The sequence below is a fragment of the Notechis scutatus genome, chromosome 15 (genome assembly GCF_049901735.1).
Source record: "Notechis scutatus isolate UNSWTSFEM ecotype Mainland chromosome 15, rNotScu1.2, whole genome shotgun sequence".
In the NCBI taxonomy this organism is placed as follows: domain Eukaryota; kingdom Metazoa; phylum Chordata; class Lepidosauria; order Squamata; family Elapidae; genus Notechis; species Notechis scutatus.
This window is the reverse complement of record NC_142023.1, coordinates 2270200-2292171: the sequence shown is the minus strand read 5'-3', so window position 1 is coordinate 2292171 and position 21972 is coordinate 2270200. Positions and strand designations below refer to the sequence as shown.

The following is a 21972-nucleotide window of genomic DNA, read 5'->3' as shown; positions in this document are numbered from 1 at the left end:
TTTTCCGCCCCCAACGGTGTTTCATTCCGACGTCTGTTTGATGTTCCCTTTCCTGCTTGTTCCCCAGGCCGATTCCCCCGAGGACAGCATGGGCGTCAAGTCTAACCGGGATATTGAACTGGAACTTTCATCGCTCGACACGGATGAGGCTGAGGGGCAGGGAGAGCCAATGGAAGTACGTTCTCTCGACTCTACCCACGTGTGGGCGATTATGGGTCTCCTGTCCCCAGAATGCCAGAGTGGGACCAGTTCCTCCGGTAGGGAATAGCCCGCTGCGTCAAGGACCACAGTTCCTTGCAAAGCTGATCTCAAATGGTGACGCCCTATTGTAACTATTTATTTATGAAATGTATGTAGTCATTTATGTCACAACAGCAACAGTACTTAGACTTACGTACTGCTTCATGTTGCTTTACAGCCCCCTCTAAGCGATTTACAGAGTCAGCCTCTTGCCCCCCCAACAATCTGGGTCCTCATTTAACCCACCTCAGAAGAATAGAAGGCTGAGTCAACCTTGAGCTGGTCAGGATCGAACTGCTGGCAGTGGGCAGAATTAGCCAGGGATAGTCCATTCTAACCACTGTGCCATCATGGCTGAGAGAGAGAGGGAAGGAGGGAGAGAGGGAGAGAGAGAGATACTGGATGGATGGATGGATGGATGGATGGATGGATGGATGGATGGATGGATAGATAGATAGATAGATAGATAGATAGATAGATAGATAGATAGATAGATAGATAGATGATAGATAGATACTGCAGATAGATGCTGGAGAGACAGATGATAGATGCTGCAGATAGATGGATGGATGGATGGATGGATGGATGATGGATGGATGATAGATAGATAGATAGATAGATAGATAGATAGATAGATAGATAGATAGATAGATAGATAGAAGATAGAAAGATAGATAGTAGATAGAAAGATAGATAGATAGATGGTAGATAGAAAGCTAGAAAGATAGATAGATAGATAGATAGATAGATAGATAGATAGATAGATAGATAGATAGATAGATAGATAGATAGAAAGATAGATAGATAGATAGTCAGGTAGAGATAGATAGATAGATAGATAGATAGATAGATAGATAGATAGATAGATAGAAAGCTAGAAAGCTAGATAGATAGATAGATAGATAGATAGATAGATAGATAGATAGATAGATAGATAGAACTAGCACTCACACTTGCACTCGCACTCCCACTCGCACTTACTATATATACTGCTTCCCAGTGCTTTCCAGCCCTCTAAACAGCTTTACAGAGTCAGCCTCTTGCCCCCAACAATCTGGGTCCTCATTTTACCCACCTGGGAAGGACGGTAGGCTGAGTCAACCTTGAGCCGGTGAGAGTTGAACTGCCGGCAGTCGTCAGTCAGCAGAATTAGCCTGCAATCGTATTAAAAACCTCCTACAAATAATTGTCCTTTTCCTCCCTGTTCTAGGAGATGCTGGGCCTGCAGCTTGGCACTAAGGATCAGAACGGTAACCTCTTCGGTGGGTCAGCTCTGGAGAACGGCCACCCTGTGGAGCAGCCCCCAGTGGACACCAGGCAGGCAAAGAGGCCTCTCCTGCACGAAGAGCTTGCTCTTTTGTGAGTGTGGGTCCAGTCTAGCTCAAGACCTCAGTTTCCCTCAGTTTTCCCAAAAGAGAGCTGGACTTCCTTAGTTTGTTTTTCCTTGAAAACATTTCCCTTCTAATTCAAGAAGCTTCCTCGGTTCAGAACTGAAGAAGCTTCTGGGATGAGAAGCAAAATGTTTTCAAGGAAAGAAAAAAAAACTCAAGAAAGTGCAGTTTGAAAAAGAATCTTTGGGACAGCCATGACCTGGATGATTGAGAATCTGAGGACATTTGCCCCATCTATACATATAAAAGCGAAATTACCACTCACGCATCATCACAAAATCTCCAGAACCATAAAGCCTACAAACTTGAAATTTGGCACGTATGTTCCTCTTGACTTCTAGGGGCTCACTAACAAAGGATTTTTCGAAATGACCATCACAGCATATAGTATACCTTATATTATTATTATTAACACGCTCTGATGTTAAGGAGTTCTACTCCCCCCCCCATCTGAAAAAAAATATCTTCCAAACGCAAAACACAAGCAGAGGAGTTTCAGTTTCAGAGCACCAAGCAGCTTTAGTACAGAATAGTTGAGCTAAGCCACGCCCAGGCTCCTTGCTGTCTCCTTTTTGCGCACACAGCAAATACTGCTTCAGTTTCCAAACAGCCCTCAACTTTCACACACTGAAAGGACGCTAGGCAAAAGAATACCGATGGATGCAGAGGCAGAATTTTAATTTTCTTTATTTTCCTCCCCAAAAACTAAGCCCGACCACATAGTTTTTTTATTTATTTATATTTATATTATTTATATTATTTATATTATTTATATTATTTATATTATTTATATTTATATTTATATTTATATTTATATATATATATATATATATATATATATATATATATATATATATATATATATATATATATATATATATATATATAATGTTTCTGAGGTTCACGGTATTTGTATGGATCTTGCTAGGTATTCACACCACACACATATATATATATATATATATATATATATATATATATATATATATATATATATATATATATATATATATATATATATATATATATATATAATATATATATATATATACACATACATAACACACACACACACAAACACACACACATATATATATATATACACACACACACACACACACATATTTTCAGAAGTCTTTACTTCATCATGTTCACGTCGGACGGTCTCCAGACCATGTAAAAACTCTTCATCTAATAGTTCTTCATTTAATAGTTAGAAAAAGTTGCTTTTTTTCAAGAGGCAACTGGACTTTCTGGTTTTTTTAAAAAAACGTTTCGCTTCTCATCCAAGAAGCTTCTTCAGGAGCGGAAGAAGCTTCTTGGATGAGAAGCGAAACGTCTTCAAAGAAAAAAAAAACCAGAAAGTCCAGTTGGCTCTTGAAAAACCACCTTTGGGACAACCATGACCTGGAGGACGGAGGATCTCCAGAGACGTCTTCATTTAGTACTTGTAAGGATTCTAGTCATCTGCCTACCTCTGCTAGCAGAAGACCTCTCTAGGAATTGATAACTCTTCTTTCCTCTCTATAGAACACAGGTAAATAAGCTTCCTGGGCAGGTAGAGATGCTTCTGTGACCCGGTTTTCTTTCGCTTTCCCCACCCACCAAGGGAGAAGCGGAAGGGAGTCTTGCCGGCCGCGGCCTGTTTCAGCCAACCGACGGAACCCTCCACAGGCAGCAGGATCTCCCTGCCTATCATGACGACGTCGGCCGGCATGCACAGCCTTCTCCTCAAAACAGCCCATGGCCTCGTGGAAGGGCAAAGTGACTTTTTGAGACCGATTGCCAACAGCAAAATGGTGAACACGTGAGAAGCGCTTGGCTTTCAGGCTGATGACAATACCCAGAAGCGGTTTAACTTTGTTTCGGTTTCTTTCTCTGCCTCTCTCTCTGTCTCTCTCTCTCTCTCTTTTTTTTTTTTTTTTGGAAAGAAAATCCTATCGGGCCCATTTGTTTCCTGCGGACGTTTGTTTGATACCTCAAACTCTTCTCGTGTCTTAGCTTTCGGGGTAACGCAAGAGAGAAGTGACAGAGCCAGCAACTTTGCCTGGTTCAGACGTTCACTTTCCACGCACCAGCCGTTTCCCCTTCACAGTGAGGTTGTAGACACACACACACACACACACACACACACATCCCAAGTCATTCTTATTTTGCGTGGTGCCTTTTGCGAAGGAAGCATCCAAAACTAAAGCCAGTCATTTCAGGGGAATGTTGTGGCTCACAGGAGCACAGTTAACGTTGCTTGGCGGTCCTTGTTTCAAGAGGAAGGAATTTGCACTCGTTTGAGGTTGCTTGTTTCTTCCACGGTGGGGTTTTGCGTGGAGAAGCGTTTGTGAGAAAAGAGAGGGCGTGAGGACGAGCCACACACAAGGCCCTTATTTAGTTCAAGGTGTTAAAAGCTTTGCAACTGGTTCCTCTGTGGGTCACTTCTTGCCACCCTGCCCTACAGCTTCCCTCTTCTCGAGTGACTTTCCTGTACACAAATTTATCGGCAACAAAGCCAAACCAAGCACCTGGGTATTTCCACTTGCGTACTTGGTTCTTTCTTGCCTAAAGTGGTGAGCAGAATCACGACATTCCGTGACAGCTCAGCCCACATGTGGGCAAGAGCACTCCATCCCTTATCCCCCTCGACTGTCTCCCCACTTGGCATTCAATGCCTCCCCAATTCTCCTCTGCAAAATTGACGCAGGTCAAACCCACGGCCCCTGGGACGCTCCCGATATTGAGTTGGCTGAGAATGGCAGCATTTAGATTTGTTGGTGATTTAAACTCCGATGATATCTTGAAGACTTCATGATGTAGCTTGAGCTGCGCTTGTACAGAACCAGGGCGAAAAATAAGTCCTCTTTAAAATGTGAATTATTTTTTTTTAAACCATAGAACTCTAAAATTGGACCATTCTCCCCCATGACCTCTTTTGCTGCGCTCTTTTCCCTCTTTAAAAAAATCAGGCTGCTTCTGCAGAGCAAGAAGATACTAAGCTATCAGGCAAGAACATTCTTTCTATTGGTCCTCCTCGGCAGCTTCTTTTTATAATTTTTACATTTTTTTTCTTCCTTTTTCTTTTTGTTTTGTGCTTGGTTTGGTTTGGTTTAAGAAAATGTTTGTTAATTAACTTCTGTGAAGTTGTTTACTCTGGAAATCATACTGGAATATTTTAGCCAAGCAGCCCTTTCACTAGGGTGTGTGTGTTATACACAAGGGCTCATCCTTTTATCAAATGGGTGTCAAAAGAAAACATTTAAAAAAGATCATGTTGGCACAATAAAGCTGGTATTATAGTATCACAATGGTTTTTACACTTACAACATTATGGCATTTCTCTGAGGGCTACAGCTCTACCTTGGATCATTGGTAAAAACAAAATCTCACTTCTGAGCTACGTGTCGTTTGAAAAATTACGTTGTACATATGGATTGAAAAATACAAGGACTAATTGTTTTGATAATTCCAGCAATGTTGTGAAAAGTTTTTTTTTAATCTGCTAATTTAATAGTGAGGTGCAAAAAGCTATTTCTATAGCAGCCAAATTTCTTTTCCTTGGTTTCCTCCCAATTCCCAAAATTTTCCTTTCTACTGTGGCTCTTAAATTGCAGGGAACTGAAAATCAAGATTTTTGTTATGTATCTCTTCACTTTACCTGGTGACTGTTAAACATCCAATGGCCAAATTCTCAATTTAGCCAAGCGATTCTTGTATATATGGATTTATATATATATATATATTTATGACATTTGAAATGCTTCCGGAAATTTTCTTTGTGCTGTTCTAGACTTTGGAGTCTAGAATCCTGATAGAGAGATATGCAAAACAATCTCATTCCTATGTGGATACTTACTCAGTGGGAACTTCCCCACTGAGGGCAAAATGATTTTTCCAAAAAGAGAAGGTGAAAAAAAAACTGCATTGCTATTTTATTATTAAAATAGAAGAAGAGAGAGGTTGGAGAGATCCTTATTTTTGTCCCAAGGGAAATAGCCCTTTTGTACAGCTCAGTGCCACCAGTTGTCAGCACAGTCTAAGGATCAAATGTTTATTACCTGGTCAGATTGTCTGTATTTTAGTTGTTAACATGTTTTGATTTTCATAGGTTGCTTTTTAATGAAGTATGTTTTCTTTCTCAGGACTTGGCTGTTTGCAATCCATTGTTTACGTACCATGTCTCTTTCTCTGGTGCATCAGGGTCAGAAGGCTCCTGTTCAGCTGGGTTTCTTTCTAAATTATCTAAGATACACTTTTTTATTAAAAAAAAAATAGTTTGGAGCAAGCAAGGGACTCGCCCGCCTGATAGGAACTTGATTTAAAAAAAGAAAAAAGCAATGGCGGGAGAATTGCAGATCAAAGAAAACAGCTGGAGTCTGAGCAAGGGCCCCAATCTTCCACGCCAGCTTTTTCAACTCAGCCTTGGCATCTTACAATGATACTGTGTTTTTTTTTTTGTTTTTTGATTGTGACTTAATAGCATCTCCAGTTGTTTTATTCTCTTTTTGCAGGCAGAGTGGGGGCAGCCAGATGAGAAGCAGGGTCTGTTTTAAGGCTCTTGAGTTTGCAGAACTAGGACAGGTGAGAAGAGCCAGGAGGAAAAAAGACCTAACTCCTTCCGTAGCAGAGAAGTTAGCCCTGTTACTGAGAAATGAAGGAGAAATTTTGGCTCTCAGGTCCACACACACGCACGCGTGTACTGTAGGAGCAGACAAGAGTTGAAACCGGTTTATTTGCCTTTCTTCTGATTCAGCCCTTCAGTTAGCAGAGTTTGAACAAGACAGAGGGATGGCCACTGTTTGTATTGGCCCAGACTTAAGGGGAGAATCAGTATTGTAAAGGCCTTAGAGCATCGAAGGAGAAGTTTGACATTGCCAAAACTGTTTGGTGCTATGCTTCAGTAGACAGTTACCTACAGGGCATCTCCTGCTCAGGTTTTCCACCAGCAGTGAGTGATTGAGCCGTGCTTCAACACACTCTGCAACCGGCAGATATATCATCCCTGCTGGATTTCTTAATTTGCCCAGAGAAGCAGTTCAGAAGTATATGGACACATAAAGAAGAGAGGTAGAGGGCACCTGGCAAATGCACAACAGCCAAAGGAATGGAGGATAAGCTTTTTTTTTTTTTTTTTTAAACAGAAATCCAGACCACTTGTGAAGGTCGTCTTAAATAAATAATCATAGGGTTTTTGCAGTGCTTGGTCTGCAGCACTGGCTAGGTTCTGCATAATGCAATCAGAAAGTAAAGGGGCTGCCCGTTTTTTTAACCTGGGTTTTTGTTTTGTTTTTTTGTCAGCAGGTATGTTTTTCCAGTATTTATTATCTTGTGAATTCAGAGTTAAACTCTGCAAAGAACATATTTGCAGAATGAGAGCCACACACTACCCAGGGTTTAAGTTTGCTTTGAAGTACCTTGTATTTAGGAAGACTCATCTCTTAAGGACTAGCGCAGAGGCCTCCAAACTTGGCAACTTTAAGCTAGGCTGGCTGGAGAATTCTGGCCGTTGAAGTCCACAAGTCTTAAAGTTGGCAAGTTTGGAGACCTCTGAACTAGAGTCATCAGTTACGAATGTGATGACAAATAACGCCAGCTCTTTCAATGTTCAGTTATTTCTTTTACACGGGGAGGGTCCCAGCACCATTGTACAGTTGCCCGGGTTCGTGCCTTCCAGAGGTGTTAGACTGCAAAATCCATCATTCCCAGCCAATATGTGTATTTGCTTTGGTCAGATATGCTGAGGGGGTTGTAGACCAGGATATCTTGTTCACCTCCTACAGTAAGGAGATGTCAAAAGGGTATGTGACAATACCCTCCAAAATTTTTAAATCTCCAAATTTTTCTACACACACATTCACGCAACTATGCTTTTGCAAAGCTTTAATGGACTTTTTAATTGTACTTGACAAAAATCTGACATTAAAGAACTCTTGCAAGTGCCCGACACAGGGACAAAGCTCATTTGCACAGATCTTAATCCTCCCCTAATGAATTCTCGGTCAATTAGTCCAAGGCATAGGAAATGCATGCATTTCTCTTTTCTTCAGGTGGATAAATCCATTATACTGTAGTTGTGATACAACACGTGTGTTTCTTTATTTTCTACTGCACAGACCAACTGTACAGCCACTCCGGAGTATTGTAATTTAGCATGCAGTATCTACTTTCCACATTTACACTATATACTGCATATATTCTTTTCCCTGAAAGTTAAAAAGAAAGAGGAAGGGGGAAAAAAGACTTTGTTTTCTTGAGTTGATTTAAGATTTTATAAACCTGCTTCATCTGGAACGTTTGGGAAAAGAGGCCAGTTTTTTTGTCAATTGTACAACCGCTTGTAAAGCTCAAGTGTGAATATTCTTACGTCTGTATTAGACATTTTCTTTGCAAATCTATTGTTCGATTAAAATGTAAATGAGATAAAGATGGTGTACACCCATCATATATAATAAAGCAGATTCCATCGCTACGATGGATTTAATGCTCATTTTTAATGGTGCATTCTCAGCTTCTATTTAAAAATATAATTTAAAAAAATATCTGTAAAACAAAATGGGGATTATATTTCAGGGTGGGGTAATGAATTCTATTCCATTTTGTTCTGTTCTAAATCTCCAAATTGTATTACCATTATTTTTTTCCCTTTTGTGTTAGAGGAATAGGATTTACACCAGGGATGTTTAGACCATACGGTCTGTATTTTTGGGAGGGAAAGTTGGAAAAAATGGGAACCGGCTTTGTGATTTAGCCTGAATAGTATATACATGTGTGTTTGCTGTAGCACTGAAATAGAGATTGTTAGCTTTAAGGCTGGTCACAGACTTTAGCTAATTGTGGTCTGTTTGTTTGTTTTTTTCCAGTGTTTCAAGAGAGACTTAATAGAATCTATTTGCAATACTTGAAATGTATTTGCATGCTGTAAAATAAAAAATAAATATCTGCTTAAACTTGTTTTTTTCCCATCTTATTGTGGTGTTGGGGAAGGAAAATATGTATTTATATATATGGGGCCAGAGAGGCAGTTAAGTTGCTGACCAAAATTCATAAGATAGTTTTGTGTTACTCACTCTCTTGCTTAACAGCCTTGCACTAAATATGTGGGATGAATCCAGCCATTGAATTTCCTTCAACAAACCATGTTTCAATTACAGTTTGCTACAATTACCATTATCCAGAAGTTGCCTGACGCAGTGCTGCGCTTTATTGAAAAAAAAGAGCAAAATTTGAGCAGAGAGAGCTAAAGACAAATAAGAAAACTCATCACCGCCCAATTTTTCTGATTACCAAAGATTAAGAATTTCAAAGGCCCACATGGGATGGTATGATTGGTGGTTTTGATGGAAGGAATGGTTCAGGAACCATGTTGAGATGGACAATGCATATGGTTTCAAAAAAACCTTTGAGTTTGTTGACCTGCTAAGTGTAGACTAAGAGAGAAATGGTGGAGTTCAGTATTTTGTAAAATCCCCCTGAATTTTTGATCATTTCGTGCATGCTAATAAAGAATTTGATCCATTCCACCTTGGCTAACATGTTCTAACTTGCCATCATTCAAGGCCACCGATATGCCCCTAAAGATCCTCTTCCATTCTCGGCACCCTCCCTGTGCAACAGCTGGATCCCCAGAGTCCAATCTTGGCCCCCTCCCCAATTCTTGTAGTCCTTTTCCGGATGCTTGAAGGCGCTTTCCATGTTTCTGATCCTTGGATGACCATCATCATACTTGTTTTCTTAGCAAAATGAGATCCAACAGCTCTCCAAATGTGGTTGTGCTGCCACCTCTGGAATGCTTTGCTTGCAGTGGGCGCTGCTGGGAGTTGTAGTTTAGCAATACTGGAAGGCTGCACCTTCTTTCTGAATTGCAAGAGAGGTTGGTTGTCATAGTTGCAATATATTTCCGTGGCTTTGGGACTCAATTGTTTTCCGTATATAACAACGACTGGGCATGAAATAAAACAGTCCAGGGAGTTTGTTATTATTGTTTTGCTCTTCGCAAGCAGGCTTAAGCCTGAGCGACTAGGCCTGAATCACCATAGCAACCAGCTATTTATTGGTGGATTCCCCTTTCCCGCCGGCAGGGGGCCGTGCGGCCTTTACTTGCCTTTCCTCCCTCACCGAGCGACACGCGCGCTTCCGGTTGTCAAGCGATCGTGCGGGGCAAAGCGTGGAAAGGGGTGTGCCAGCTAGCCAAACGGAGATGCTAATCGTGCAACAGCCGCTCCGACAGTTTTTCCCCCATGCCCGCAGCTCCGGGGAACTAAGAAAGAAGCGGAGGGAACCGGGACGTTTGCGGGTTTTTCCTCCTTAGGAGCGAGTGCAACGGCGCAGAGGGAGCGTGCCAACGGCTTGCGTGCCAACGGGAGCTGCGTATGATTTTAATGGCAGCGAAACGACGGGGGAGAAAAAGACGGAGGCGTCCATAAAGGCCACGCGTGGATCAGGCTGCTGGTTGTTTTGTTTTTTTTCTTTTGGAGAAGTGGGGGTGGAGGTTCCAAAAGGAACCGGAAGTGACGGTGCGCCGCGACGAGCGCTCTCTTCTCTACCTCTATCGCCTGGCCGGCCTCTCCCTTCCTTCCTTTCTGCCCCGCCCCCTTTTCCCACCCTCCTTTGCGCGTCTTCCTTGGCGTCGCTTGGAGGGCGGGGGGAGGGAGAGAGAAAGAGAGAGAGAAGCCGCCCCTCGGAGGGTGAGGAATTGGGGAGGGGGCTGGAAAAGGGGCCGGGCTGCTCCACCGGGGGTGGGGGCGCGTGTGGGTGGGAGGCCCAGGGAGGGGCTGGGCTGAGCCTCGGGGAAGGGGCTGGGGGGGGGGGCTGGTCTACCCTGCAGGGAGGGTGTTTGCAAAGGGAAATGGGAAGGGGGCTGGGCTGACCCAAAGAGAAGGGGGGAAAGGGGGGGGCTGATCCTCAGGGAGGGGCTGGGAAGGAAGGGGCGCCTAGCCCATAAGGATTGGGAAGGGGGCTGGTCTACCCTGCAGGGAGGGTGTTGGGAAACGGGGTGGGTGGGAAGGGGGGCCTGGGCTGACCCAAGGGAAAGAAATGGCAATGGGAAGAGATGGGAGAAAGGTGCTGATCCTCAGGGAGGGGGCTGGGAAAGAGCCTACCCCATAGGGCTGGGGCTGGTCTACCCTGCAGGGAGGGTGTTGAAAAAGTGGGGTGGGAAGGGAAGGGGCTGACCCAAAGGAAAGAGGTGGGAAAGGGAAGGGGCTGGGAAAGACCACCCCATAGGGCTGGCAGGGGGGGGGGGTGGTCTGCCCCACAGGGAGGGTGTAGAAGGGGCTCCGGAGGGGCTGGCCTCTGCAGGGAGGGGCTGGCCTGGCCCACAAGAAGGAGCTGGGAAAGGAGGGGGTGTCTATCCTATAGATTTGGGAAGGGGGCCGGTCTGCCCCACAGGAAGGGGCTGGGCAAGGGGGTGGCCTGCCCTACAGAGCTGGGAAACTGGTCTGCCCTGCAGGGAGGGTGTTTGGAAAGGAGGAGACCGGCCTGCCCCACAGGAAAGAGGGGAGCTGGCTTACCCATGGGAAAGGGGGGGGGGGGCTAAGGCAGATTCAGAAAAGGGACCCAGTGGGAAAGAAACTAGTTCACCTTCGCCAAAGGAGATTGATCGATCAACCAGAAGGCACCTTGGAGGTCTTCTAGTCCAACCCAGGGGACCCTAGACCATTTCAGACAAGTGACTGTCCTGTCTTTTGTTATTTGTTTTTTTTAAAAAAAAAGAAAAGGAAAAAAAGGAGCAGTTTTAGCTTCAGGCCAGCAGCCAAACTTGCTCAGCCTGATAATCTGAGCATCGGATGGGTTCCTCCCTCTCTTCAAGCTGCTCCAGAAATCCTGCTAAAAGCCCCCTAAGCCAGGAGAGTACCCTGCTTTTTGCCCCTCCCCCAAATCCCTCAGCCTCACCGGGGAAAAAATAAATAAATAAATGCTTTCCTTCTGGGCCCACAATTCATGCCCCCTGAAGAAATATCATTCATTTACTTCTTTTTATAACTATTAACAAGTGAGCTGCCAGATGGCTTTTAAAATTCCTGCTGGCAAATCCAGAACCTGCTGAGAGGATAAAGTGGGGGGGGATTAAGGAGGGTGGGGTAGTGCTAATGCCCTTTTTGCTGCTGTCTCCTTGATACCCTGTAATATATTTGACCATTTTTAGGGGGCAGAGGGGGTGAGGCATTAAAATATTGAATCTGTTAAGCAGGATCCTAGGATTAATCCGCTGGCTGGATTGGGGCTGAGGTTAAAGAACTGCCTGTCAGAATCGAATGTCATTTTGTGGTTGTTGGGTAGGTACACAGGGTACACAGAAATCTTGCTTGGTCCCAGAGGGTTTCCCAAGCTGCTTGTGTGCTTCTGGGGTTGTTTTTTTCCTCTGTTGTCCTTGACTTATTTTCTCTCTCAGGGAAAGAAGGAAGCCACGTGCCGACACCAAGGACGGAGGCTTCGTTCTCATGCTGTGTAAAGACATTAGAGTTTACATCTACTTCTGTGTGACTTTCTCTTGTTTCTTTTTGCAGCCCCTTCCACGATGACAACCCTGGACGATAAGCTGCTGGGGGAGAAACTGCAATACTACTACAGCAGCAGTGATGAGGAGGATAGCGAGAAGGAGGACAACGAGGGGTCTCCCACTGGCCACGATGCCACCGTGCTGGAAGAGGTGGGCCTGAGCGCTGATGGCAGTGCCATAAACACAGGTACCTTCCTCCTTTAGAGTCCTCCGGTCGATCTCGGTCCGATGCACGCCTCTTTTATTTTTTTATTTTTGCATGCTGTGGTCGCTTATTTATTTTTAAATGATCTTTGCAGGGATTTAAAAGAATAAAAAAAACTTTATGCAGCCCTCTCTAAGCAGCTTACCTGCCCTGGTTAGTTACCAAGAGACACGTCTGCTCTGTTTTTGCAGAAACTCGACTGCTGGATGCGAAATAAGGGGTGAAAGAGAGCTTAGAAAGAAAAACAGAATTAGCCAAAGCAAAGGAAGGACCACAGAGTAAGGATGAACTGAGGGAGGAGGACGGTGGGGACAGCAGAAGGAAAATGGGAAGAAGGGAAAGCGGCATGCTTCCCAAGTTCAAACCGCAATCAACTCAGCGTATGCCTGGAACTCTCAACCTCAGCCACTTTTAAGATGTGTGGACTTCATCTCCCATAATTCCCCAGCCAGCCTATTTTTTTTTAAATAAGCTTTTTACTTTTTTAAAAAAATTGAACATATCTTCCATTAATCAGTGGGTACAAATGTCGCTGTGCTATTACAAAATTTGCAATATTCATTCCATTGGTAATAATTCTCCAGTCTTACAGTGATAACCGATCAGCATTATAACTCTATTCATTTCTCCTTCTTAACGTATCTTCTAATGAAAATACAATATATTATATATGGAGCCTGGGTGGCACAGTGGCCAGAGTGCAGTACTGCAGGCTACTTCTGCTGACTGCCGGCTGACTGCAATTTGGCAGTTCGAATCTCACCAGGCTCAAGGTTGACTCAGCCTTTCGTCCTTCCTAGGTGGGTAAAATGAGGACCCAGATTATTGTGGGGGGGGGCAAGAGGCTGACTCTGAAAACCACTTAGAGAGGGCAGGAAAGCACTGTGAAGTGGTATATAAGTCTGAGTGCTATGGCTATTATTGTAGCCAATTGGATATTGCATTAGAAGCCATGGTGGCGCAGTGATTAGAATGTAACATTGCAGGCTAACTCTGCCCACTGCTAGAAGTTCGATCCTGACCAGCTCAAGGTTGACTCAGCCTTCCATCCTTCCAAGGTGGGTAAAATGAGGAGCCAGATAGTTGGGGGCAAGAACTGACTCTGTAAACTGCTTAGAGGGGGCTGTAAAAGCGCTGTGAAGCGGAATATAAGTCTAAGGGTGATTGCTATTCCTTCCTTCCTTCCTTCCTTCCTTCCTTCCTTCCTTCCTTCCTTCCTTCCTTCCTTCCTTCTTTCCTTCTTCCTCCCTCCCTCCTCCCTCCCTCCCTCCCTCCCTCCCTCCTTCCTTCCTTCCTTCCTTCCTTCCTTCCTTCCTTCCTTCCTTTTTAACCAGTGGTTAAAGTGCAGTATTGCAAGCAAACTCTACCCACAGCCAGGAGTTCGATCCTGACTCAAGGTTGACTCAGCCTTCCATCCTTCCGAGGCGGATCAAATGAGGACCCAGATTGTTGGGGGCAAGAGGCTAACTCTGTAAACCGCTTAGAGAGGGCTGTGAAAGCTCTGTAAAGCAGTATATAAATCTAAGGGCTATTGCTATATTAGGTATCATAATCTTAACAATCGTATTAATAATAGTCAGATAGTCCGATGCATGCCTGAAGGAGTCTAGTACAATTCACCGTTTTCTAAACTACAGGTAATCCTGAACAGTTCATTTAGCGACCGGTAAACGCAGTCTCTTTCCTGGGGTTCTCCTGTACAGATAGTCCTCAGCTTCACAATCATTCATTTAGTGACCATTCAAAGTTGCAACCCCACTGGAAAAATGTGACTTACGACCGCTTTTCACACTTAATGACCATTGGTAGCATCCCCGCGCTCAATGTGAGCAGAATTGGACCTTCCTTGCCACAGTTGTCCAGTGAATCACTGCAAACTGGTAAGTGAGTAATCTGGTTGTTAAGCGAATCTCGGCTTCCCCGTTTGTTTTGCTTGTCGGAAGGTCGTAAAAGGGATCGCGTGCAACCGGCGTAAATAGGAGTCAGTTGTTCAGCATCTGAATTTTGAGCACATGACCATGCACCGGTCGTAAGTGTGAAAAACGGTCATAAGTCACTTTACTTTTTTTGCAATGCCGTTGTAACTTTGGTCACTAAGCGAACTGTTGTAAGTTGAGGACTGCCTGTAAATATTTCAGTCTTTTCAGGGTTTCGTTTCAATCTTTTAAAGCAATGATCCCCAACCTTTCTTATGCCGCGCCCGGTATCCCCAACCTTTTTATGGCGCGCCCGGTACCGGCATTAGCTGGGCGCCGCCATCTTTTTGATGAAAAAGTGCTTCCGGTGACCTCATCGAAGCATTTTTCATCAAGATAGGGCGCATGCTGGTGAGCTTTCCGGTAGAAATGGCTTTCTACCGGAAAAGCTCACCGAAGCGCTGGCGCCGCCATATTTTTTGATGAAAACGTGCTTCCGGTGAGCTTTCTACCCGAAAAGCTCACTGAAGCGCTGGCGCCGCCATCTTTTTGATGAAAACGTATTCCCGGTGAGCTTTCTACCCGGAAAAGCTCACCAGAAGCGCTGGCGCCGCCATATTTTTTGATGAAAACGTGCTCCGGTGAGCTTTCTACCCGGAAAAGCTCACCGGAAGCACTTTTCATCAAAAAGATGGCAGCGCCCAGCAAACCAGCGGCCCGGTAGGACTTGTTCCACGGACCGGTATCGGTCCGCGGACCGGTGGTTGGGGACCCCTGTTTTAAAGAAACGGCCTTTTTTGTTTCTTTTTTTTAAAATTTTATTTATTTTCAAAATACATGTGTATTTACATTTTAACAGTTCTGTGTCAAGCATGGCAGTTACATAAATAAAATACATTTTATTTACAATTCTATTTCATATCAAATCTTATTCCTTTTTTCTAACCATATATATATAAAACATTTCCCAGACTTCATAAAACTCCGACTCCTCTTTTAGTTTTCTCCTAGCCATCTCGGCACACTCAAGTATTTCGTTAATTATCATGGTTTCAGAAGGTATGTCATCTACTTTCCAGTTTTGAGCATAAGTGATTCTCGCCACTGTTATTACATGTTGAACGACGTATTGGGTGGATTTCTCCAGATTTTTTTTTTTGTTCCTTATTGGGTTAGGGCAGGGGTCCTCAAACTTGGCAATTTAAAGACTTGTGGACTTCAATTCCCAGAATTCCTCAGCCAGCCGTGTCTGTTTCTTACCTGCCAAAGTGGAGAGATTGCAGAGGAAGGGATCGCAAGAGAGTAAGCTTTGCTGGCTGAGGAATGTTGGGAATTGAAGTCCACAAGTCTTAAAAGTTGCCAAGTTTGGAGACCTCTGGGTTAGGTTTAGGGTTACAAGAATGTAAAGAAAATGGAGGGTTTGGACTACCCGATTGGCTTTCGTATTACCAAGCCTGTGTTACAACACGGCTAAAAGAACGGATAACCCTCAAACAACAAGAGACTGTTATATTTAGAAGGACGTGATCTACAACTGGGATGGCACGCTTTCTTACAGTAGGAGAAGAATAAAATCCACAGATAACTTTCAACATCACTACATGAGAAAACTCGCTATTATCTGTAAGGCGGGAAAACATAAAAAAAGCTAAGATCTGTTTGAGAATCCCAGAATGTGTCAGGCTACAGAACTTTTTCCCATTCAATTAACAAGAATTAAATTCTGAAAACCAAACGTATCAAAAGGAACGATCTTTTTCACAGTTTCCCAAGCATACAACTCACTGTGGAATTTTTATGGTCTTCTCATCTCCTGGCTGTGCCTCTCAGAGGTGATAGGTTCCAGCCATCTGGCTTTTTTCCCTCCATTGTATCATGTGTGGGTTATACAAATTCGATATAAGATTGAATTTATTAAGGTTACAACAAGAAAGGATTTCTTTATCACCCCCCTACCCTTTTCTTCTTCCACTGAAGAAATGACAGATACACTGATCTGACAGAATGGCTCTCAGCGATGGAAGCGTTTCCATATCCAAATCTGGCAAAGTTTGGGGAAAAAAATGGTGCTGTATAAAGACATTTTTGGACACCGAAGGGAAATTAAAATGGAGGCAAGAGCTTGAAGACCAGGGTATTAAGTTATCCTGGTGGCTTCAGTTGCAAAGGCAATCTAGATACGATTAAAGAGGTGAAAACGTACGGCTTATATAAAAGGACAGGCTGCCTTCCATCAGCTATTGTTGAATTTGGCTGGTGCCACACAGTTTATGAGTGGTGGGATTTGTGCGTGTTATTTTCCTCAGGTCCTAAAGGGGTGATCAACGACTGGAGGAGGTTCAAGCAGCTGGAGACGGAGCAGAGGGAAGAACAGTGCCGGGAGATGCAGAGGTTGATCAAGAAACTCTCCATGACCTGCCAGTCACACCTGGATGAGGAGAAAGACAAGCAGAAGCAGAAGGAGTTGGAAGAGAAGCTGAACGACAAGGTAAAATCCTCCAGATTGATTCCCCGGTGTTGCCAAGCGTCGCAGAGGCCGTTTCGCAAATGTATTTATTGGTAAAATTTATTGCCACGCAGTAACTCTGGGTGGTTTTCAGTATTCAAATCCCAGCCCGGCAGCTTCTGATCACCTGCGTCTCACACCTTTAATTGCGCCTTTAACAATCCAAGCGAGCAGAGGTATCTCTAAGAACACTGCAGAAGCTGAAATCCTCCTTTTTTTTGAGGGTGGCCGAGAGCTTCATTCGAGGCCAGATCTTGGTCTTCCTCCAAAGGACACCTGAGAAGATTGGCTAGGCAAGGATAGCAGTAGCCCTCAGACTTATATGCCGCTTCACAGAGCTTCTCAGCCCTCTCTTAAGCGGTTTACAGAGTCAGCAGCTTCACCCAACATTCTGGGTCCTCACCTGACTGACTTTGGAAGGATGGAAGGCTGAGTCAACCTTGAGCCGGTCAGGATCGAACTGCTGGCAGTGGGCAGACTTAGTCTGCAATGCTGCATTCTAACCGCTGTGCAGGAAGGAAGGAAGGAAGGGAAGGGAAGGGAGGGGGAAGGGAGGAAGGAAGGAAGGAAGGAAGGAAGGAAGGAAGGAAGGAAGGAAGGAAGGAAGGAAGGAATAGCAATCGCCCTTAGACTTATATTCCGCTTCACAGCGCTTTTACAGCCCTCTCTAAGCAGTTTACAGAGTCAGTTCTTGCCCCCAACTATCTGGGTCCTCATTTTACCCACCTCGGAAGGATGGAAGGCTGAGTCAACCTTGAGCTGGTCAGGATCGAACTTCTAGCAGTGGGCAGAGTTAGCCTGCAATATTACATTCTAACCACTGTGCCACCATGGCTCAAGGAAGGAAGGAAGGAAGGAAGGAAGGAAGGAAGGAAGGAAGGAAGGAAGGAAATAACAATAGCACTTAGACTTATACACCGCTTCACAGTGCTTTCCAGCCCTCTCTAAGCAGTTTACAGAGTCAGCATAATTTCCCCCAATAATCTGCGTCCTCATTTTACCCACCTCAGAAGGACGGAAGGCTGAATCAACCTTGAGCCTGGTGAGATTCGAACTGCCAAATTGCAGGCAGCCGGCAGGCAGCAGAAGGGGCCTGCAGTCCTGTGTTCTAACCACTGAGCCACCACAGCTCTAGAAGAATAGAAGGAGTTGAGCTAGGATTCTCCAAGGGTTCCCGCAAAACTTCCAGTCTTGAGTTTCAGGAAGGAAGGCAAAGCTTTCACAGAGGCAAGCAAAGGGAAATATATATGCAGGAACTGGATATGTCTCATCTAACGACGAGAAGAATTAGGGGTGGTATGATAGCAGCGTTCCAATATTTGAGGGGCTGCCACAAAGAAGAGGGAGTCGGCCTGCTTTCCAAAGCATTTGAAGGCAGGACGAGAAGCAACGGATGGAAACCCATCAAGGAGAGAAATAAATATCTAGAAATAAATTTCCTGACAGTGAGGACAATTAACCGGTGGAACAACTTGCCACCAGAAGTTGCGGGTGTTCCAACACTGGAGGCTTTTAAGAAGAGATTGGACAGCCATTTGTCTGGAATGGTTTAGGGCAGTGGCGGCTAACCTTTTTGGGCTCCTGTGCCAAAAATTGTGCACGCGCTTGCACACTTGTGCTTCCCGTGCCAGCACCCAGAAGGCAATGCCCGCCCCCCCCACGCCCCCTACGCTGGTGCACGCAATCCCCACCCACCTCCCTGCCTCCTTACCTGCACTGTGCCCCATAGCTGATTTTCGCCCAATTTGAGGCCTTTTCGGCCTCCCAGAGGCTTCAGGAAGGCTTCTACAGGCTTTGCAGGCTGAAAACTAGCCCCGTTTTGTCACTTCCGGTATTTCCGGAAAAACAGGAAGTGATGAAACGGGCCTAGTTCTCGGCCTGTAAAGCCTGCAGAAGCCTCTTGAAGCCTCTGGGAGGCCGTAAAAGGCCTCAGACCTGCCAAAAATCAGCTGTGAGGTAAGTTTACCTGCAGCTTGTGTGCCGGCACAAATGGCTCTGCGTGCCACAGGTTTGCCATCACGGCTATAGGGTCTCCTGTTAGAGCATGGGGTTGGACTAGAACAGTGATCCCCAACCTTTTGCGCACCCGGTACTGGCATCAGCTGGGCGCCGCCCGGCACGCATCAGCTGGCGCCGCCATCTTTTTGATGAAAAGTGCTCCGGTGACTCACGGAAGCACGCTTTCATCAAAAAGATGCGGCATGACTGAGCTTTTCCGGTAGAAATGGCTTTCTACCTGGAAAAGCTCACTTCTGATGAAACGTATTTCCGGTGAGCTTTCTGCTCACCGGAAGCACTTTTCATGAAAAAAGATGGCGGCGAGGAGTTGTTCCGCGACGGTACTGGTCCGGGACCAGTGGTTGGGGCCCTGGACTAGAAGACCTCCAAGGTCCCTCTTCTGTTATCTTCGTGCTTCCTGATTATTCGCAGAGTTCCTTGGCTTGTTAGCATTTATGCCCCTTCAAACCCTCCCTCCCCCTCCCCAGGCACAACTGTGCAGGCACCCAGGCAGGATGCCCCTCCCCCAGCCTCCTCCCTCCCGTTAAAAGCTGTGGCCTCTTCCTCCCCTCCCCCAGCTGGCCCTGCACCAGGAAGCGGACGACGAGGCGTTCCTGCAGCAGTACCGCCAGCAGCGCATGGAGGAGATGCGCCGGCAGCTGCACCCGGGCCAGCACTTCAAGCAGGTCTTTGAGATTGAGAGCGCCGAGGCCTTCCTGGAGACGGTGGACCAAGGCAACAAGAAGACGCCGGTGATGATCCACATTTACGAGGAGCGCATCCCGGGGGCCGAAGCCCTGGACGGCTGCATGCTGTGCCTGGCCGCCGAGTACCCCACGGTGAAGTTCTGCCGGGTGCGCAGCGCCCTGATCGGCGCCAGCTCCCGCTTCACCAGCAGCGCCCTGCCGGCCCTGCTGGTCTACAAGGGCGGGGAGCTGATCGGCAACTTCATCCGCCTCACTGACCAGCTGGGACAAGACTTCTTTGCCGCGGACTTGGAGTCCTTCCTGCAGGAGTTTAGCCTGCTGCCGGAGAAGGACGTGGTGCTCTACACCTCCATTTGCAACGCTGCCTCGTGCTACGACGAGGACAGCGACCTGGAGATCGACTGAGAGGAGCCAGGGCACGGAGGGGCGGGCCTGGTCTCTTCCCCCCAGGACCCCTGGCTGGCTTCACCCTACAGCCCCCAGGCCCACCCGACAGGTTGCTGCTGCTTCTTCAGCAGTGCCCCCCTCCCCCCTTTCTCCCGAGCCCTGCTCTGCGCCTGGGCCACTGCGTAGAGCAGGGGTCCCCAAACTTGGCGACTTTTAAGACTTGCGGACTTCAACTCCCGGAATTCCTCAGCCAGCATAGCTGACTCTCTTTGCGATCCCGTCCTCTGCAATCTCTCTCCACTTTGGCGGGGTAAGAAAGAGACGCGGCTGGCTGAGGAATTAAATCCACACGTCTGAAAAGTGGCCCCGTTTGGAGACCTCTGGCGTAGAGTCAGAAATGAGCCTTTTAGTTTGGGAGTCCTGTGGCTTTGCCCCCACCCCCACACACACCCACACCCAGAGCGGGGGCAGTGTGGGCCGTGGGTCAGCCCCACAGTTTCATTGGAGAGGAAGAGACGAGAGGCTCTCTCTCAAACCATGATCCACAGGACATGGCGGTCTTTGCAGTTGCCTGGGGTTTGTGGCTGCTCCTATCCCGGCTACCTTTTTGACGTCCCGTGAAAAATTTTGGAACTGGTGATCTATCTCTCTCTCTCTTCTCCCCTCCCCTCCCCCCTCCCTCTCTCTTTCTCTCTCCCCCTCTCCTCTTCCCCCTCTCCCTCCCTCCCTTTCTCTCTCTCCTCCCTCTCCCTCCCTCCCTCTCCCTCTCATCTCCCCCTCTTCCCCCTCTCCCTCCCTCCCTCTCTCTCTCCTTCCCTCTCCCTCCCTCTCCTCTCCCTCTCTTCCCCCTCTCCCTCCCTCCCTCTCTCTCCTTCCCTCTCCCTCCCTCTCCTCTCCCTCTCTTCCCCCTCTCCCTCTCCCTCTCTCTCTCTCTCTCCCTCCCTCCCTCTCTCTCTCCTCCCCTCTCCCTCCCTCTCCTCTCCCTCTCTTCCCCCCTCTCTCTCCCTCTCTTCCCTCCCTCCCTCCCTCCCTCTCTCTCCTCCCTCTCCTCCCTCTCCTCTACCTCTCTTCCCCCTCTCCCTCCCTCCCTCTCTCTCTCCCTCCCCTCTCTCTCTCCTCCCTCTCTCCCTCTCTCTCTCCCTCCCTCTCCTCCCTCTCTTCCCCCTCTCCCTCCCTCTCCCTCTCTCTCTCCCTCTCTCTTCTCCCTCTCCTCTCCTCCTCCCTCCTCCCTCTCTCTCTCCTCTCCCTCTCTTCCCCTCTCCCTCCCTCCCTCCTCTCTCCCTCCCTCTCTCCCTCTCTCTCTCCCTCCCTCTCCTCTCCCTCTCTTCCCCTCTCCCCCTCTCTCCCTCTCTCTCTCCCCCCTCTCCCTCTCATCTCCCTCTCTTCTCCCTCTCCCTCCCTCCCTCCCTCTCTCTCTCCTCTCCCTCTCTTCCCCTCTCCCTCCCTCTCCTCTCCTCTCTTCCCCCTCTCCCTCCCTCCCTCTCTCTCTCCCTCCCTCTCTCTCTCTCCCTCCCTCTCCCCTCTCTCTCTCCCTCCTCTCCTCTCCCTCTCTTCCCCCTCTCCTCCCTCTCTCCCTCTCTCTCCCCCCCTCTCCCTCTCTCTCTTCTCCTCTCCTCTCCCTCCCTCCCTCCTCTCCTCTCTCTCTCCTCTCCCTCTCTTCCCCCTCTCCCTCCCTCCCTCCCTCTCTCTCCCTCCCTCTCTCCCTCTCTCTCTCCTCCCTCTCTCTCCCTCTCTCCCCCTCTCCCTCCCTCTCCTCTCCTCTCTCTTCCCCCTCTCCCTCCCTCCCTCTCTCTCTCCCTCCCTCTCTCTCCCTCCCTCCCTCTCCCCTCCTCTCTCCCTCCCTCTCCTCTCCCTCTCTTCCCCCTCTCCTCTCCCTCTCTCCCTCTCTCTCTCCCCCTCTCCCTCTCTCTCTCCCTCCCTCTCCCTCCCTCCTCCCTCCCTCTCTCTCTCCTCTCCCTCTCTTCCCCCTCTCCCTCCCTCCCTCCCTCTCTCTTCCTCCCTCTCTCCCTCTCTCTCCCCTCCCTCTCTCTCCCTCTCTTCCCCCTCTCCCTCCCTCTCTCCCTCTCTCTCTCCCCCCTCCCCTCTCATCTCCCTCTCTTCTCCCTCTCCCTCCCTCCCTCCCTCTCTCTCTCCTCT

At 47.1% G+C, this 21972-nt stretch overlaps 3 protein-coding genes across 5 annotated transcripts in view; all 3 read left to right on the top strand.

The window, feature by feature from the left end:
* RC3H2 (ring finger and CCCH-type domains 2) overlaps positions 1-8570 on the top strand; it is a 32547-nt gene extending 23977 nt beyond the window's left edge. The window contains exons 18-21 of one of the 3 annotated variants that reach the window (XR_015745433.1): positions 68-175; positions 1451-1599; positions 3241-6200; positions 7667-8570. Coding sequence is in view for 2 of the 3 variants with exons in the window: in XM_087944172.1 (XP_087800298.1) it covers positions 68-175; positions 1451-1599; positions 3241-3442 (459 nt within the window). In the remaining variant the exon portion in view is untranslated. Of the gene's footprint in view, positions 1-67; positions 176-1450; positions 1600-3240 lie in introns of all 3 variants that reach the window. The other 2 variants (XM_087944170.1, XM_087944172.1) reach the window with 2 other exon arrangements.
* Positions 1-21972, top strand: part of ZBTB26 (zinc finger and BTB domain containing 26) — a 64390-nt gene that overhangs the window by 40092 nt on the left and 2326 nt on the right. The window lies entirely within an intron of this gene.
* Positions 10202-20707, top strand: PDCL (phosducin like). Its single transcript, XM_087944030.1, has 4 exons — positions 10202-10303; positions 12125-12304; positions 16545-16726; positions 19321-20707. Exons 2-4 carry the CDS (start codon positions 12136-12138, stop codon positions 19852-19854), a joined length of 885 nt encoding a protein of 294 aa, XP_087800156.1. The 5' UTR covers positions 10202-10303; positions 12125-12135; the 3' UTR covers positions 19855-20707.

Bases quoted from the DNA above. Each gene is read 5' to 3' on its own strand.
- PDCL (XM_087944030.1), top strand. From the start codon at position 12,136: ATGACAACCCTGGACGATAAGCTGCTGGGGGAGAAACTGCAATACTAC. The intron at 12,305-16,544 runs GTACCTTCCTCC...TATTTTCCTCAG, and splicing joins TGGCAGTGCCATAAACACAG to GTCCTAAAGGGGTGATCAAC. The intron at 16,727-19,320 runs GTAAAATCCTCC...CCCCTCCCCCAG, and splicing joins AAGAGAAGCTGAACGACAAG to CTGGCCCTGCACCAGGAAGC.